The sequence below is a fragment of the Leptidea sinapis genome, chromosome 20 (assembly GCF_905404315.1).
Source record: "Leptidea sinapis chromosome 20, ilLepSina1.1, whole genome shotgun sequence".
NCBI classification, from domain to species: Eukaryota; Metazoa; Arthropoda; class Insecta; order Lepidoptera; family Pieridae; genus Leptidea; species Leptidea sinapis.
In genome coordinates, this window is record NC_066284.1 from 4,606,869 (window position 1) to 4,627,696 (window position 20,828).

At 36.3% G+C, this 20,828-nt stretch overlaps 1 protein-coding gene across 2 annotated transcripts in view; it reads right to left on the reverse strand.

Moving 5' to 3' along the window:
• LOC126970320 (protein-L-histidine N-pros-methyltransferase) overlaps positions 1 to 20,828 on the reverse strand; it is a 111,491-nt gene that overhangs the window by 45,812 nt on the left and 44,851 nt on the right. For both annotated transcript variants that reach the window (XM_050816165.1, XM_050816164.1), the window contains exon 2: positions 9,961 to 10,151. In XM_050816165.1, coding sequence (XP_050672122.1) covers positions 9,961 to 10,151 — 191 coding nt within the window. The remainder of the gene's footprint in view (positions 1 to 9,960; positions 10,152 to 20,828) is intronic.

Consider the following 20,828-nt stretch of genomic DNA (forward strand, 5'->3'; position numbering starts at 1 on the left):
AGTATATAGCAGTTTGGATCAGGCACACAATAAAGCATTAAAAATATAACAATAGCATCTCCTTTTCGTTTATTATTCCAATATTTTAATAAATTCGTGGACAGCACTAAGTCCAGTGCGATCTAAAACGTCCGCTCACTTGATACAAAAACGAACAGATTTTAATTTATAAGAGACAGGACAAACGATTAATAATTTATTTTGGACCGTCCGTCCCTGCGAGAGGGCGAGCGTTAAAAACAACCGTTAAGACCGGCGACTTTGTATAGTTTGCGTTTAGTCCGAAATGCCAATTGCGAGTATACACAAGTATAACAGCGAGCCGGAATGTCGCATTAAAAAACCCCGCAGATAAATAAATCGCGTCGCACATCGGGCAGCCAAAAAAAACTTCTATATTCGATTCTTTAATGTGTTTAAAAAAGATATAAATAAGCGGAGAGTCTGGATTCGATTGAAAATGAATGAGGGTGAGCGCGATAGTGGAAATTAGCATTGAGGTAGGATTCAGCGGCCTTTGTGCGATCATATCGAGGTGTATTCTTTGCGCTTTTTACCGTGGCGACGGAGCCGGCGCGGCGTTTCAGGCCTTATTACGCTCCTTTTGGATTTTTTCGTCTAAATAATTACGAAGGCGCATCGATGGCTTGTCGATAGAATTGCAATCGGGACCACTTCCACAGAGATACGATGAAACAAGAACAGAATGCGATTTACTTGCGTGTACGTATTTGTGGCCAAGGGATGTGCGTTCGTTATTAAGTAGAAGTTTTAACCTATCATTAAAGATATTTACCGTGATTCAAGGATTATTATTTATTTATGGAATGGATCACCTGGTGGTAAATGGTCATTATGAAGGTACACAATTTGGTTGCACGCGGAGGAAAGATTCCCGTTTCCTGCAAACTTCATAATAACGTACCGTGATGTAGGTAAATATATAATATGGAAGGTAAGAAGTATGGGATGAAGCGGCTGTGATGAAACCGTTAGAAACTCAGTCAAATAATGCAAAACATCCCGATATTAGGGCTATTATTGTTCAAAATGATGAAAGATTTTTATATAATGGATAGGAGGACGAACGCAGAGTTCGCTTGATGCGAGTGGTATACCTGTCTGGTTTAATAGTGAACAAGAGGATGTGTTGCAACGTCATCTAGGTACAGTTTATGACAAAGTGGATATCACAGAAACCGTCACCACGGAATTCAAAAACAATCCTGGGATACAAAATTTCAAATCAATGTATCGAATAAATTCTGAAAATTTTCGACAAAAATTATACGAAAACTGAATTTTGTGTACATTATACGAATTAAATAAATGAACAGTTTTTTCTTTATTTGTTTGAACGCACTAATAAAAAAACATATACACAAATAATTCCAAATAACTAGTTAATAGATTAACGTTGTTATTTAGCTAGCCTTAAATATATAAATCGTAAGAGAAGCCGAACTGTTTTATCAGCGTGTGGTGATGTAATGTTTAGTGATAAGTAAATTATTTAAGTAATGAATAATTAAGAAGATAAGAGCTAAGGAAAAAAGGGAGTAAGCATTAAGCAAGAGATCATTAGCGATGGCGCCTTAAATGACGACATTGCAATAATAAAGGCAACAATGGGATTGAATGCAGATGCTGAGGACGGAGCAGGGAAGGCAGCGCGATCGACATTTGTATGCGGTATCTAAGAGCACAATTGGAAGCCGGCGTTGCTCTTCACGCTAATGGTACACTATCGGACGATCGCTGAGCGGGGACCGCCTCGGAAGACCACACCGTACTTTACTGCTTACAATAAATAAACGCGGCTTCAGCCACCGCATAACACTTACTAAACAATGCCCTATCATTACAAGCTAGTTTCTTTGTTTATGCAAAACTACATCTGTCGTATTCTGCATTATATGCGGTGTGGCTTTTACTATTGTTAATTTAGTACTGTTCGAAAGGAAATTGGTTTATTGGGAATTTTCTGCGATTTGAAGCTTTTTAAGTAAGGACTTTACCAGCGTCAACTTCGATTACATCATGAATTGGATTTGGGTCACAATTTTGAATATTTTTTAGCTCGAAACACTCATCGCTTACTAAAGACTGTCCTATCATTACAAGCTAGTTTCTTTGTTTTTGCAAAACTAAATCTGTCTTATTCTGCATTATAATATGTGGCTTTTACTATTGTTAATTTAGTACTGTTCGAAAGGAAATTGGTTTATTGGGAATTTTCTGCGATTTGAAGCTTTTTAAGTAAGGACTTTACCAGCGTCAACTTCGATTACATCATGAATTGGATTTGGGTCACAATTTTGAATATTTTTTAGCTCGAAACACTTATCGCTTACTAAAGACTGTCCTATCATTACAAGCTAGTTTCTTTGTTTTTGCAAAACAAAGATGGTGGATGGTTTGAAAGAAAATTATCTGCGATTTAAAACTTCTTAAGGAAGTACTTCGCCAGCGTCAGTTTCGTTTAAATCATGAATTGGATTTGGGTCACAATTTTAAGATTTTTTAGCACGAAACATTTAATAATTGGACATAATAGAATCAGCTATTATGGTTTCAGACATATCGTGAACCTTTATAGATTCGTCATGTCTGTCTGTCTGTCCGTGTATGTCACAGACACATTTTTCCAAAACTATAAGAACTATACTGTGGAAACTTGGTAAGTAGATGTATTCTGTGAACTGCATTAACATTTTCACACAAAAATAGAAAAAAAACAATAAATTTTAGGGGTTCCCATACTTAGAACTGAAACTCTACATTTTTTTTCATCAAACCCATACGTGTATGGATAGGGTCTTTAAGATGTCTTTAAAAATGATATGGATGTTTTTAATATCATTTTTTTTTCTATGCTACATAGATTGCGCGAGGGACACTTCCAAAGTGGTAAAATGTGTGTAACTTCTAAAATAAGAGAATGATAAAACTAAAATAAGTAAATGATACATTACCATGCTAAGTAGTTTTTTTTAATACGTATATGAGAACTCATTTGCAATATATTATTTTAAGCAAATAATTTTTTTAACGTTTTCCATTTAAATAATATTATACCATTTTCCTTTCTATATAACTTATATATATCATGTTACTTGCTGCTACGGAATCCTTCATGGACGAGTCCGACTCGCACTTGGCCGCTTTTGCGTACTTAAATGGATAAAGTGATACTAGTTTGATTTGAAGATAAATTCATCAAAATCCATCGAAAAGTTTTTTGAGATGTGGCAAATTATCGTTTTTGTTAAATCAGCCTGGACAAATTTTGCATTTAATATTATTTTATACCCTAAACCAGCATATTTGGAAAACAATAATAGATCTTAAATGGAATAATTTGTGGTGAAATGACCAGATGACCTACGTAATGTTAAGAGGCATTATCTGACCATAACATTGAACAATTATGATTGTGTAATTCATACTGTAGCAATTCATAAATCACACCAAACGAATTTTATTGCTGACTGTACTCATAAGTACAGATATATATATATAGATATTCTAAGTAAATTTTGAAGTATACCGAGGCTGGGAATACATAATATGTTCTTTTGACACACGATTACTCGTCGTGTAATATTAAAAGTATTAGGAGATGGGTAAAAATTTTTTTTAATTGAGAATTATTTATGAAATTTTTCAATGTCACATTTGTGTCGATGTTTATGTGGTTATGTTAGAACGACTCTACAAACGCACTAAAGTGAGTTTTTTATTTTGATGCGACCCGATTATAACATTACATTGTATATGCATTGTCTCATGTGTCTGCAATCTCACCTCCAGTCATACATAGCAAAATAACATAGGTTTAAAATTTTTAAACAGGAAATCTCAGGGCTACAGCATGTCTTCAAAAATAAAGTCGCGGAAACTTTTAAACATCAATGACCATATGAAGCGTCTTGCAACTATAAAATATTTAAATGACGTGGTTTTAATGCTCACAAGAATGCAATTAAAAGTATGCTTGTGAGACGGCGCAATTAAAAAAGGTCACTGTAATTAATATGTCGAAACGGCGATTTAAGGTAACTTAATTCTTGCGCATTTAAATTTATTGCTTGTGAATCATGAGTTGCCTGACATTTTACTGGATTTATTGCAATAATTATTGTTAATTTGTTGCTGTCGCTAATTATACCTGATTGATTAACGTGGCTGACGTCAATAATCTTTGGAAATATACAATGTGAGGCCTTTGGATATGTCCCGGTTATTGTCACAGATTCACCTTTCAGTGGACCCGAGAACTCCAGTACTATACGGCCATATTATCTCTGGACCTCGCTGTAACGTGAAGCCCCCTCTCGTTCCCCTTTCACCCCCTAGCTCTCGTCCTGTTGCGTCAGTGCGCTTTTGCAGTTTCATTACTTTTGTTTACTTAAAAGGGGCACTTACCTGAAACGATATTCCATGTATTTTTAAATTTGAGTATGCTGTTATGTGAACAGTTTTTCACTGAACAATTTGCGTGGTGTTCTAATCAAAGCGCGGTCGAAACACAAATGAACGAAAAGTTTGCTAATGGACGCGTAGGCAGAGTTTGCTTTGGTTAATTTATTTTTGTGGGTCTAGTTGTTTATTGTACGTTAATGTGCGTCCAATCAGATCATATTGTCAGGTGGGTCTAGTTAAATTGGGTCATTTGCTCGTAAAGTCATTTATTATGATACAGCCAAATCTATGCTAGGAACCGGACTACCTTAGATAGCTACATCTAATATACGATAATTTATAAATAATATACTTAGTTAAACTAAGCTTTCTTTAATCGTCACTATTAATATTGTTTTCCTTAAATTACTGAATCTATCATATTCTCGGATAAAGTAAAGCTCGTGAGAAAGACATTCTAGAATCTCAACGACCACTTTTCACATCAAAGTATTTTACAATGGATGTTAAAACAAATTAGTTTATAAGGTGCTGCATCCAATATATGAATCGTGTTCCTAGCTGAAAGTATATTTGACTTTAAGTTTGGCTTTGAGTGAATTTATTGAAAGATCTAATAAATTAATAATTTCTCAATAAAATTCGACCATTAACACCGGAAAAGTCAATAGGTTTCGAAGCTAGAGTTCATTGAGTCATTTATCCTAACTATAGGCGCAATGATTAATATCCCGGATATTTTGCTTAAGGGGAGCTAATAACATCGTTACAAACATTTCCTGCTCAACAGACACCACTCATTTCTACAATTCTTTTTAGAAATTATTGTGGGTAGTTCGATTTTATTGGTCATTCGTGTATAGGTGTTATTAAGCTGCTTTAACAACACGCTTTTGATACACGTATAATTTAGCAAAGACTTTCCAAAGAAATTCCTCTATCAGGTCGGGAATGTACTGAAAAGGGGTTAGGTCTAAGATCATGAGAGTTTACCGGTGGGAGGCTCCTATGCACAGGAACCTAGATTATGGGTACCGCAACGGCGCTTATTTCTGCCGCTAAGCAGTAATGTATAAACATTACTGTGTTTCGGTCTGAAGGGCGCCGTAGCTAGTGAAATTACTGGGCAAATGAGACTTAACACCTTATGGGTAAAGGTGACGAGCGCAATTGTAGTGCCGCTCAGAACTTTGGGTTTTTCAAGAATCCTGAGCGACACTGCATTGTAATGGATAGTGCGTATCAATTACCATCAGCTGAACGTCCTGCTCGTCTCGTCCCTTATTTTCTTAAAAAAAAAAGCTTAATGCGAGTGGATGAAGTCAGGACCATGGCATATGGAGCTCCATATTCTGTGCTTCCCTCGTAGTATTGATGACGATATAAGGCAACCCACACATATAGACATGCATCTTGAGACAACTCTAGTAGGCAATAGGCACTACTTAGTCTATATTTAAACAGGAGCTCCTATGTTGTTGATGATTATGCTGACGTTCGACTGATCGTATCGACGTAATTTTGCGAGACATGGCCGGGTTTTTACACGCTTTTTATTAGCACAAGAATGTTTGTTTGTGACCGACTCATTTGGGCGCGATTAAACAGACAGACGTCATTCAAACTTCGTTACATTAATTTGATAAAATTATTCCATTTTTCAATTTGCAAAATAAGATTTTTGTTATTTTATATAATTTTCATCTATCAACTATAAGGCAGGAAAAGGTGTTGATTTTAAGTTTCATCTCTATTTTTTAGTTCGGTTTTCAATGAATGCGTGTTTTTTAGTTTTTTGTAACTACTATTTATTTTGTTTGAATAATTTTAATGTATTTATTAATGTTTAGGTGACTATGGAACGCGTGGTGATGCAGTGAGTTGAAGACACACGAGTAAGAGGTATGTGACCTGTTAGATGGACTGATCAAGTCGGAATGCAACGGGAACGAAGTGGTACGCATCACACAACTCGTGAAAAGATTGTAAAGCGAGCCACATTGCCCATTACTGTGATTTTTACAATGACTAAAAATAAAAAGGCATAACAGGCATTTATTTTCTAAAAATTTATTCCTTTAGAATTATTTTTCATGTCATTTCTAATATACTAGATACTACTACCGCTTCGGAAACCAATGGCGCTCTGAGAGAGAAGAAGCGGCACAAGAAACTCTCCCAGCATTCTTTTTTGCGCTCTTTTTAATGAAATGTACACAATTGTAATGTCATTGCTATTGCAATAAAATAATCATAGTCCCAGGCTGTCGGATCACATAGATATTCAGCTGTGGAGTAGTAGGATTTACGACGGAGCCATTTTTCAATAATACATTTAAATTTATTTATAGGTAATGCCTGAACAGTGGCTGGGACTTTATTATAAAAGTGAATACATTTACCCTTAAAGCTATTCTGTATTCTATAAGCCTACTAGAATTAGATTCAAGTAATCCCTTATTTCTAGTGTTATAATAATGAAAATCCACCTTCGCACGACACGCCACAAGTTAGTAATCATCCCCACCATCCTGGAGGTGTGTCTCCACAGTGCGGTTTTCAAGGAGCTTTCTTCCACGCACTACAAAGCTGTGGAATGAACTTCCTTGTGCGGTGTTTCCGGGGCGATACGACATGGGTACCTTCAAAAAAAGCGCGTACACCTTCCTTAAAGGCCGGAAATGCTCCTGTGATTCCTCTGGTGTTGCAAGAGAATGTGGGCCGCGGTGATCACTTAACAACAGGTGACCCGTACGCTCGTTTCTCCTCCTATTCCATAAAAAAAAAATCACTACTACTACACACTATTTGTGAGGTAATGTTGTTTATTTTTTACTCAGTATTTTATTGACTCTTCAGTGGAAAGTCTCTGCAGTTGTAAGTATCAGCAACACAGTGGAGGCACCATCGCGCGGTTTCTTTCGAACAGTGGCAAGTGATAAATAAAGTGTCGGTAATTGAGAGACGGAAGCAGTCAATGAGTAAATCTCGTCCGTCAATTTGTTTAAATTATTTATTAGTGGCCGGCTATAGACACCCGCACGGCGATCGTTTTCAGAGCCCGTTCACAGGGCGCTCCGGACGCGGCTAGGGATGCACTCATTACGCCGCCAATCTAATTTGTCGATATCGATAACGGGGCGTTATCGAAATATGAACTACGTGAATGTACTAGCTTTAAATAGGAATTAGTACTGGATGGAAATAGTTTTCGATAATGATGAACAATATCCGGTGGATAGGAAACTACACTAATAATATTAAGGCGACAGTAACTCTGTACGTCTGTATCCTTTCACGTTTAAACCATTTAAATGGATTCATGAAGTTTCGAAAAATAAATAGGTTACTTGAAGTAATAATTTTACGCAGACAAATTTGTATGTAAGAGTTAGTAAATCACAAATAACTATACCACATAAAGTAGATAGCTTTTCTATGAAAAGTAGTACTTATATAAATTTAATACCTTATGTAATGACAATACGAAACATATTAGAAGGTAGTCATTAGTAATCTAAGTATGAGTACTAAAGTACTGAGTATTTATATTTTCTTTTAACACTCTTTTTTAAATGCTTAAATGCATACACCACTTTTTGAAATGCCAGTGAAATCAAATTATATACAATTTACCTACCATAATGTTTTTTGGAGCTTTTAATATTCATTTCATCAAAATAGAGTTCAAAAAGTACAAAAAGAGCGCATATATATGTTGTTTGACGAAATTTTAATAGTTTTGCTTTAGAAACTTTTCTGTCAAATATTATGAATGTATAATGGAGGGCCAGCATTTAAAGATCATCATCAATCATAAGATGATATAATTATAATATTATCGATAAACAACATTGGCAGGACAACACTAGTGTCGAGTCGAATTAGTTAATTTGTGCAGATACGACACAACACAATGGACGAGGAAATAATATACCTACTTATATAAAGCTAAATATCTATCCACAGGCAGATTGTAATTGGCGTAATTGGTTGAATCTGGACGCACTTAATAATGGGCCATTGTCGTGATTCAATCGGCAAATCACCGTTTGTGAAAGAAATGATTCATTAGTATCTCAAAGTCAATTTGATTGGTTTATGGCCTTGGGAGCCAGATGGTATATTCCGAATTATTCTTACTTGTTGGTAAAATTAATACTAATTATGCCTATTCAAGCTTGACATATAAATTTTAAATTCTGTTAATTTAATTTTATACGATTGTTTTTTTTTCCAAATTAAAATAATGTAATTATTTTTTTTCATAATTACTTGGAAGGTATTTGAACATATTTTTTTGGTTTGTATTACATATAAATTTAAATATTAATTGAGATCTTTCACATCTAACATAATATACGACGGGACATAATGTTTTTAATAGGTTCCGAGATATAGGTGAGACGTAAACTTTATGCCTATATAATAAATAATTGCTAAATTGTAATAAAGGATTAGTTTTTTTCGTTATCAATTTTAACAGTAGGAACATTAATTTTTTGTTATTTGGTAGAGTTTTCGTTACAGGAATCATCATGCTTGCTTACTGCCACTGCTTGTGGCGGCGACGTGGGGAAGGTCGTTCCCTTCCCTAAAATATGGCCCAGGGAGGTGATGGCTGATCCATGCGTCATGCTCGTGAACGGGCGCTACTTGTGGTGGCTGGATGATCCTGTCACCGAGACGTCTAATTTATTATTATTAGAATATATTTTCTAAAGTAAAACTTTTATTACATCGTCTCAAACTTTTTCGTCTGTGTGTTGCATGTCGCGTGACGGTCGGGCGGCGCCTATAGTTCACAGCAGCTGACCGTGTAGTGTATAGACTATTACTCATTTAGTTGGAGACTTATTCTCCTTTTATTATTTCCCATTATCATTACAATTTTCCAAGTATAAAATTAAGATTGATAAAGCGAGTTTTATACCCTCAATGAAATATTATTGCAAATATTTTTAGTTAAATATCTATAATGTGAAAAAAGTTTCACTTTTACCGTGGTTTCATAAAACCACACAATCCTTTTTTATATATAATAGCTAATAATGTTCTCTTATTTTAGTTACGGTATCTGTGGATTGATTCATCAACAGTATTGTACTGTATGTATGTACTCAATAACTCAATTGTACTTATTAATTTCCATTTTTTTTTACTTACGCGTGTAAGGCATATAGTATTTCACGTTTGAGTTTTTTTGTTGCATCACTTCGCTTAAATTGTAATTAAAATGATTTGTAAATTGAAAATAAGAACTTGTAATACCAATCTGTTTTGAATAGAGCAACCTTAGAAACTCTAAGTTCTCTCTCGGACTTTTCTAAGGAAATCTGCCTTCCAAATGAGCTGTATGAAAAAATTACATATTTTGTAATATAATTTTCCTATGAAATAAAATATTTTATATTTCATTTGATTTTGATCAGCTACCATCAAGTGAGTCCCATGTTCATCCGGTGCTGACTGCGTATTTCATGCATTAGATATCCTCCATATTCTAACAAAAATATATGAAATAAAAGCACTTACCCATTAATATCGGTGGTGGTCCAGAAATGTCGGAGTACAGACTTGGCCAGAAGGTACCACAGCTGCGTCCAGATCCAGGTGGACTTGTCTATGGACTCCGAGAGGAACTCCTGCGTCTCCTTATCCGGATGCAGCTGGACAAACTTCTCCTGCATCTCCTGGCTCAGCTTGCTCTTGTCAACATTGTACCACTAGAACAAACCATATTTATGTTTAGACGCGCCCTTTGGTGAAATTAATGAATATTATATTGCTTTCAAGACGTAATAATCTTGTGCGTATAGTTTAGGACTCAGTCCTGAATGGTACCTATCCAACGGGAACCCTTACATATGGGTCCGCTGTCCATTCGTACGTTTGTTACTCAGCTAATATTTTGACAGAGCGTGTATTGCCACAATAAAAACCAATTTATTTTATATATTACGACCCAGCAAACGTTGTATTGCCATATAAAATAAAAATAGAAATTTTGAGGCTTAAAAAATAGATGACAACAGATTCTTAGACCTACCAAATATATCGTACATAAATTTTATCGTACTACAATTATTGTATTCTATTGCCATCTTGCAACCCTATTACGGATCTGTGGATGTAACAGAATAATATAAAAATCGTGATAAAAACAGTGGTTGATCGTAGAAGGATGAAAATTTGAAGTTATGTGTATTTTTCAATGTTGAATCATAATAAAATAAAAATCAAAAAAATTGTAAAAAAATAAAAAGAAGTATTTAGGGGTGGAGTCACCCCTAATTCACAGACCTGTCCGATATGCATACAAAATTTTATATTAATCGGTTTAGCCGTTTCGGAGTAGTTTGTTAACAAACACCGCGACACGAGAATTTTATTTATTTGATAAAAAATCGGGAAATTATTGGTTTTACCCCATTTTTCGAAAATCGAGAGTTTTCATCAGATCTTAACGTTTTAAGGTCCTAGGTAGCTTCCCTGACTTTTCCCACGATGGTGTTCGTAAGTCTGTCTGTATGTATGTGTGTGTACGGATGTATGTAAACCTCTTATAACTTTTGGCCTTTACGCTCATCCGATTTCATCGTGGTTGGCGCCATTCGAAAGGTTTTAACCAAACTTAGATTTTGAATACAATTCGGACCGATTCAGACTGGTAGATTTTAAGAAATCTTATGACGTTTTTTTTAAATAACTTTTAAACGGCTTCACGATCGACTGAAAACTGTGTGAAAATAGGTTTATTCATTCAATGGTAATTATGGTTTAAAAATTTATAAAATAAGGTTTTATTTAACTTTTATATATTTTTTTTGAGGACAAACGAGCGGGTCACCTGGTGTTAAGTGATCACCGCCGCCCACATTCTCTTGCAACACCAGAGGAATCACAAGAGCGTTGCCGGCCTTAAAGGAAAGTGTACGCGCTTTTTTTGAAGGTACCCATGTCGTATTGTCCCGGAAAGCCGCACAAGGAAGCTCATTCCATAGCTTTGTAGTACGAGGGAGAAAGCTCCTTGAAAACCGCACTGTGGAGGACCGCCACACATCCAGATGGTGGGGATGAAATCCTAACTTGTGGCGTGTCGTGCGAAGGTGGAATTCGGCGGCAGGAATCAGGTTAAACAGCTCTTCGGAACACTCCCCGTGATAAATGCGGTAGAAGACACACAATGACGCGACGTCTCTACGCAACGCCAAGAGATCCAGCCGTTCACAGAGCACTGAGTTCCCGACAATTCGAGCTACTCTACGTTGCACGCGGTCAAATGGATCGAGCAGATACTGGGGTGCGCCACACCAGAGATGACAGCAATACTCCATGTGTGGCCGGACCTGCGCTTTGTAGAGCGCTAGAATGTGGGCCGGCTTGAAGTATTGCCGTGCTCTATTGATGACGCCCAGCTTCTTCGAAGCCAAATTTGGCTTTGCCCTCCAGATGGCCACGGAATTGGCAATCGCTCGAGATTTCGAGACCCAGTATTCCGATACTAGGCGCGGCTTTAAGAGAAGTGTTCTCGAAGAGCGGTGATATGACAAATGGGGTTTTTTTAGTGGTAAACGCGCAAACTTGAGTCTTCTGGGGGTTAAATTGGACAAGGTTCAATTTACCCCATTCCGCGACCTTCTCGAGAGAGGACTCGATAGAAGACACAAGTTTCTCCCGGCACTGGTCGACGATTTCTCGAGAGAGACCTGCATGGCCCGTGTATACGGCATCACCAGTGCTGTCGTCCGCCTTCCCCCATCAAAGGCCTTCGCTATATCCAGGCTAACTGCCAGGCCTTCCCCCTTGCTTTCAATAGCCGCCGCCCATCTATGTGTTAGGTATACCAGAAGATCACCTGCCGACCGTCCATGGCGAAAGCCGTACTGTCGGTCGTTGATCAACTGGTGACCCTCTAGGTATACTAAAAGCTGGCGGCTAATTATGCTCTCCATGATTTTAGAGAGCAGGGAGGTGATAGCAATAGGCCTGTAGTTCGCCGGATCCGAACTGTCTTCTTTTTTTTGGATCGGATGGACAAGGGCTGACTTCCATGAGTCAGGGACTACGCCTTTGGAATAAGCGTGCCGTGTGGATAATAAGAGTGCCGGAATAAACGCGTTAGCACCGGCGTCAACTCAAGGGCACACGTTCTAAGCACGATTGGAGAAATGCCATCCGGCCCGCTCGACTTCCTGACATCCAACGAAAACAGAGCTCGCCTAACAGTTTTCTGTCTGAACTGTACTTCAGGCATAGAGCTCTGACACCGCGGGATGGTCGGCGATGTTTTTCCGTTGTCGTCAAGTGTCGAGTTGGAGGCGAAAAGAGCGCACAGGAGCTCGGCTTTCTCTTTTGCCGTATGGGCCAGGGTGTCATTCCTCATGTGCAACGGCGGAATGGACGGCTGGTTGAAGTTACCAAGAGCAGCTTTCGATAACGACCAGAACTTGCGTGTTCCGGTCGGGTAACTGGAAAGCTGCTCGCCGATTTTGACGACGTGCTTAGACTTCGCACGGGCGATTTGCCGCTTAAAAAATCTGGAGGCACGGTTATATTTCCTCTTAAGAACTTTGCAGTTCGGATACTTTTTTCAATATAGAACTGGAACTCTATGAGCTCGAAGTGCTAAAAATCGTCATAAGTACAATTTGAAGTGCTTAGGTATGGAATTAGCAGAGATGGCCTTTAGGGTTAATCATTTTCCATTTTTTTTAAATCATGATGGCGTAGTATCCCAAATTCACAAAGTTTTTAATATAGTTCCTTCTCTTGCTTGTTTTATAAAATAAAGTATTAAAACAGCGTATTATTGATGTGTGAGGGCCGATGGCTGAGCTAATGACGTAATTTCAAGTTACCTACTTTATTCATGACTAAATAAAATCGACCTACATTCGGCAGTAGTTAGTGCGAGAACAAAGCTAAAGATTCAAATCAAAATCAGACCCTACGCAGAGAAACGCCGAGAAAAGCAATCAAAAGAAACCACGGTAATATCTTTATAAAACGCATTACCTAATCACAGGCTTAAATCGATGTTTAACAACAGTCTGCATCAAGAATCTAATAACATGTGGCTCGTAATGAGTTGCAAATAAGAGCATGCTGTTGAGCGTACAAATCGTCACCCGTTGTGTGTTTAACTTGGCCGCAGCTCGCCGCCTTCACAAAAGGCACGGCGGCTGTTAATTTCACGCCGCCTCGAATTAACATTTCTTTACGCCAGAGAATAATAACGAATTAAAAAAGCCTCTCGCCTCTACATGTTGTCGTAATGATCGCGCCGAGGTACGAACTCATCAGAGCCAACTTAATTAATGCCCCGATCTGTCTTTATATTAAAATCAAATCGATGTGGCTTCTGAATACAAAAAAGCAATCCTTCACCTTAAGAAGCATTCGGTTTATAATGACGAGCGGTATTAATATTCTGCGAGTTATTAATGAGGAGCCTTTGTATTAATTCTATGTCATAAAACATGTTGGGAATACTTGTGCCTTCTGGAGGCATCGATGGATGGTGAGCAATATAAAAATGCAATAATAACAATTTTGTTTGATACTTAAAGACTACTAAGAATGCTTTGCTGAGGGCCTAACAGAACAGGTACAAGATATAGATAGTTAAGACATAATAAGGGATAATATACTGTGATATAGGAGAAACCATAAAATAGTTGAGTTACTGTTAACAAACAAACGGTTGTTGATTATAAATTACTAAAAAAAACATAAGAATATCATAAATAAAACTACCCGAGACAAAAACAGACAAGACAAAAGATGATGAAACAAGTTGAAGGAAGATTTTGAACTTCTTCCGATGTGCCAGGTACCGTTATATCGAAGATGTTGATACAAAAAGGGCCAAGCATATAAATTCAGTAGTAATTTAAAACAATGATAAATACTGAACAAAATAAATATTTAATAAGGGAGAGAACACCGATAGCAAATCACGTTGGTGATTATGCAATGCGCCGTCTTTGCATTTAAAATAACCTGCATTGGAACTACGGGACTCGACGAGGCGAATTCTCTAGACAGAATACAAATAGTGGAAAATTTTGAATGCTCAAGACATTCATAATATACATACACATGTTTAGACTTTTCCTGAAGGGTGATCCAATTGTTTATTATTCCGTGCTTTGCATTGTAGAATATGGCTTTGTTTTTGTGTCAAACATCATAATGTTGAACACTTCGGACTGTATTATATAATGCAAATCTAGATTAAGAAAAGCATCGACAGGTATCAGGTAAAAGAGTGGTTATCTTATAGAGGACAAACTGAAACAGACAGTACTACAAAATTAGCGATAATTAACAAGTGGCATATTCTGGAGTCGTCTTTTCTTCCCAGCGTCTCTTCCACTCGGAAGACTCCTGTCACTCTAAAGTCAAGACACACGTAACAATTACATCTGTACACAAATAAAAGTTGAAAACAAAATTTTAGGAACGATGCGGGGTTCGAACACATGACCCCTGGCGTTCCGTGCCACTGCTCTCCCAACTGAGCCAACCGTTCGAGTGACGTATCGTCATTAAATCTTATATGCTTTGTTCAACTCTCAGGTTGTGGCTTCAAAGTAGACAAGAGCGACATCTCAAGTCAATTTCCTAGTATGCAAATATTGGGGTTGAGCAGGTTATCAACTGTAAAGTAGATCCTGAAGATGATGAATATTTATGCAACACTCCTGAAATCGGGAATCGAAACGTTTTTGCCCTAAATGCGCACATATTAACTAATACCTACTGTCAGAACAGCACATATTCAACAGAAAAAATATGAACGTTAATTATATAATGAAATAGTCACCATGTTACACAACTTCTAAATTATTAAATTAATCACATAGGTATATGGGTGTTGTTGTTTTCGAACAATGCTTATGCAGACCAAAGGTAGGTTTAGTTTATTTATGAGAATCATGCTTAGGATTCCATTTCAGCTCGTGTAAGCCCGATTTGCATGAATGACAATATCCTCATTTTAAAAATGTACCTGTTTAGGAAGTGGAAGACAAATCGCGAATCACTTATTCAATTCGCCGTCGTATCGAAGACGAATTACTCTTACTCGTTCTAAAAATATATATGGGTTAAACATGTTGTTGGAGAACTGGTCAACGGGTCAGGACATTAAAAGGACGTGTGCTCTTTGTGTTGGCCGATTATCGATGAGTCGATTGAATTGTGGATGATCATTCTCTTTGGAGGACTCGTTAGCGCTAAGGTCAGCGGAGGTGCCTCCATGGAACGAATGGATGAACGCAAATCCTTTATGCAGCGGTCGTTCGCCTCTCTAATGAATCAAAGACCTGTGAGCATATTATTGTCAATATGAGTGCAGTTACACTGAGTTGAAAGCCTTTGATTACCAGATTAATGATAAATTTCTATAGAAATCGCAGCTAAGTTGAAACTTTGAAACGTTGAAAGTTGTCAAACTGATACTTACGAATGTAAAAGATTTTATCTACACCCATGCTTTAAATCCTCTATTAAAGATTCTGAAACAGTTAGCTTATTGCCAACATTAAAACACCCAATGTTCTAATAACCATTACATCATCCAAAAGAGTGTTGTAATGTTGTACTGAATTTCTAAAACAACACTCCTATTTTTTTTTCATTCCCTTCATGCTCAAAGAGTTTTAACAGACAGCCACATTCTTATTGCTCGATGCGTGGGCATTTGTATAAATTTCAAAAAAATAACATTTTGGTTTACGCGCGTTCCACACCACCAGAACGTCGCGCGCCGTAAAAAAAGTAGGTTATTCGAATCCCCGCCATTTTTCTTCGATATTTTTTTTTGTTGTGTTTACAAAAAATGAGTGATTAATTTCCAAAAGAACATAATATTCAAGTAAATTTTAATTATTGCACTATACAAAATGTAAATTACTACTAAAATAAATAATTCTTTCATTAATACTTAGTGTATTTGTATATAATCAGTAATGGATGATATTAGGTTACTACTAGGACTGGCTGTTTTAATGTTAGCAGTAACCTAACTGTTTCAGAATCTTTTAGAGGATTCATATTTTGGGTGTAGATAAAGTCTTGTATGCAACTGTTGATAATTAGGTATTAAAATACTCATGTGATACTATTATAACACTCGGCTTCGCCTCGTGAGATAAATCCACATTCGTGTTTTAATACCCCTTATTACACAACAGTTGCATAAATAACTATTACCACAACTTTGGAACAGTTGAGCATTAATGAGAAGATGTGGCAAGAAACTCATTGGCAATTTTTTTTTTATGGAAAAAGGAGGACAAACGACCGTACGGGTCCAGAGGAATCACAAGAGCGTTGCCGGCCTTTAAGGTGGGTAGGTGCCGCACTTTTTTTGAAGGTACCCATGTAGTTACATCCCGGAGACACCGCACAAGGAAGCTCATTCCACAGCTTTGCAGTGCGTGGTAGAAACCTTCATGAAAAGCGCACAGTGGAGGACCGCCACACATGCAGGTGGTGGGGATGATACCAAATGATATGACAATATATCAATATGTAACAAACAACCTCCGATAATTGTTCACTTTCCATAATTTTCTTAAAAACTTACTTAATAACATTGAGTATTAACATTGAATAAAAAGTATTAAGAATAACAATTTAGACTTAGGTACTTCCTAAACAGTCTCCTGTTTCCAATCCTAAAACGATAGAGCAAAGAACAAGCGTTAAATAAATACTCCTTATCCAAAAGCAGACTATTAAAAAGACAAGTAGCAGTTAGTATAAAGCTGTATGTTGTAGCTAAGTGGCGCACAGGATCCCCGTGGATTTCCTTAAGCGGCTCGAGAGCTTGTTTGCCCGGCGCTCCATTAAAATGGGATCAGTCGGGATGCAGATTGCCCGGACTATGCAAGCAAGACGTATGGGCGAAGCCTTGAACAAATTATTCTGTATGAATAATTTGGAAACTTATGTCTGGCATTGTGGAAAATTCCCGTCACCGTGAATTAAGAATATGCGCAAAATATAACTACGAGCGAATAATCCTCTAGTGTCGAACTAGAATATCAACTAACATTGTTTTTTAATTTATTGTTAACGAACTGATCCCTACGAACTCGTTCACGTACACATGACTGAGCAAGTAGTTCGTTGTTTCTAAAAATTTTAATATCTTTATATTAAGTAAAGACATCGCAATATTTTTTTCGAAAAGGACCAAGTGTCTAAGTACTAAAACGTAGAAGTAGAAGAAACGGAATAAATATTTCTATATTTCAATTCAGCCTAGAATGTTAACACCAGGAACAGACATAAACTTATGATGCCTACTACTCGGCTAAGTCGAGTTAGTAAGTCTTTTGGTGGGGCGATGTATATGCTTTTACAACAAGATCCCAGAAAATGTTCAAAACAAAAGTATTACGTTATTCAAAAGAATTGTTGAAAAACGTTTGCGTGGTAAACGTTACTATAACATAAATGACTTTATTAATGATACCACAGATTGGGAATGGAGTGACCGCCCTCAGGCTATTAAATCTTAAATATTAATTGTACAATATTACTTTGTAAACATATTTTTTCCATGATAAAAAAGCCCGCTGAGTTTGTTGCGTCCATTCTTCTCAGGTCTGAGGCATTCATTTTGGAATGGGTGGTAGTTTTTTGACCTTTAATAAGTGACGACACATCCTATTTTGAATAAAAATATTTGAATTTGAATATAGGAGACAATAAATAGTCGATCGATTATATAAAGGTCATGATGGTAACTATATTAAAAATATAAAAAAGACTATAAAATCCTAAGTAAAACTCAAAAATAATATGAATTATGAATTAGTATTGTATCTGTATAAAATGCAAGAAATGTATAAGAAGCCGAATTTTAAGATATGATAAAAAGCACTGAACAAAGTCTTCATGTTCGTCGGAATTGGAGTTTGGTGGTGCAGTGCGCTTTGCACACTTTAACGATAGTTTGTGAATCAACCAGTCCTAAAATTGATGCAACTGTCAGAAGTCATCCAACTATCAAGAAAGACCCATGCTTAACCGTAAGTAGATATTTTTTTAAATAGGCACGCAAGTCACTTACCTGAGAAGTAACTGCATCGTGTTCCTACCAAATAGTACATAACGTCAAATAAGTTTATATACAACTAGCTGAACCGACAGACGTTGTTCTGTAGATAATAAAAAATATTCAGTTTTATATGAATTTGCCAATAATATTTCAAAACATCAAGAATTATTTCGTAAAAAATGCTCCCTGTTGTTATAATGAAATTGTTTCACAGCGGAACAGTCAAACCAAAATTCTCTCATAGAAAAACATTCCATACAAAACAAATATTGAAAATAAAAATAATTATGGGTCCCAAATCGAAATAAAAACTAACCTATCTCTCAAGTTTGATTAAACTGCACTCCATAAAGTAATCCCAATTAAAATCCGTTCATTAGTTTAGCAGTCTATCGCGGACAAACAACGTGTCACGTAATTTACATATATTAAGATTAAACAAACATTATCCAAAATTTTGTTAGTGTACTGAAGTGTAATGATTGGAAAAGTAATTAATAAAAATTCTAACAGATACATTCTGTGAGTAATTCATCGGTTACTAATTTAGACTATGCCTCAATACGAATCTTATATCGTAAACGCGCATACAGTGCACTTACTAAAACCATTCAAACCATTTCAATTTTATTTACCGCACTTGTTCTACTAGCCGTAAGCAAATGCAAACGTCTACCATCTCAATTAAGTATCGCCATGACTTATAGCAGTAAAACAATTGTTTTCGATTAACAACCAACGCTACCGCGATTTAAAATATTGCTGTGTATTGCAATATAATTGATTTCTTTCAGACATTTGTTCGGAACGTTCTCGAACAAGCAAAGGCGTGGCAAATAGGATTGGATAGGATCTAAGTATGTATGCATTTTTTTTTAATTACTGAGGCTTAAATAATTAAGTAGTTTTAAAGAGCTTGTTGTACAATTTGTATATTATTATTAAATTATCTCTGGTGTGTATTGAAAATAAAAACAAAAAAACTATACAAATTATATATTGTATAATTATGGATTTCCGCAAAGTAACGCCTAATTCAATAAATTTTCTAACAAAAAACTTTCAGTTGTAGGACTGCACGTCAGAAGTGAAAACTTCTTAGCTTCACAAATTTGATAACATTATATTTGGTTTAAAAATATTTTAGGAAGTATTTTTTATTAGAAAATATTTTAACGTACGACATATTAACAGTAATTTTTAAGTTATACGTAAAAACGAATTATTAATATCCACAAACAAATAAACAAACAACGTCTAATAATCTGAGCGTAATTAAAATAAATTCAAGCAGGTAGGTAGGTTTTGCTTGAAATGCAATTGAACGGAAATTCGTCTATACGGCATCAGTATTAATACGGCCAATAACAAGTGAACCCGTTATCGGTAGTATTATTACTCTAATAAATCTGGAAATACAAAATTGACATCGATAAAAACTTCTGTTAACTTATGTGAAATTATCACAATGACCTTATATATTGTTCATAGGAGTAGAAAATAACAGAATGAGCCATAAATACCGCATCTGCGGTTTTGTTCTTTGCCATCACGAGTAGCCCGGGGGCTGGCGTTGCATAATTGTTTTAAGCTCGTCTTTTAATTGTTCTATCGGGGGATGCGATTTATATCACTACGTGACCTCTAACAGAAATACCATTTAGATTAATTCCCACTATTATTTCCGCGTATCTGCCTCAGGAGAATGTTCGAAACACAAATTTAATCAAAGATTATTCTTGTTGCCCAACAGAATTAACATTTAACATAATTGAATCCATTGTTTTGTTTACGCAATCGAGGTTAATATTACTCCATATTGATATAAAGTTACGTAACGCGATCTATTCGTGTGAACAATGAAATTACTTTGCGATTGCAGTTAAGTGAAAAATAATTTGATTGCGTAGATTAAGACATTTCATTTGGATTTGATATTCGGTAATGCAGAACGCTAAAGCTTATAGTAGTAAACAACACAGCATGAATTAATTAAGGATTAAGCACTAAATATGCACTATATGTATTTTTATTAATTTAACTATTGTTCGAAAAACATAACACTAGATATAGATAAGAAAAACTGGATTTTGTTGTAATCCGATACAGCAAAAAAACAAAATAAATTAGACTTCGATGAATCCCTTGATTCGTCTAAGCAGCTGTGCGAATAAAAAAACGAAATTGACAGTTTTACAGTATTACCAGTGGGAGGCTCCTTTGCACCAAATGCCGGCTAGATTATGAATACCACAACGGCGCCTATTTCTGCCGTGAAGCAGTGTGTAAGCATTACTGTGTTTCGGTCTGAAGGGCGCCGTGG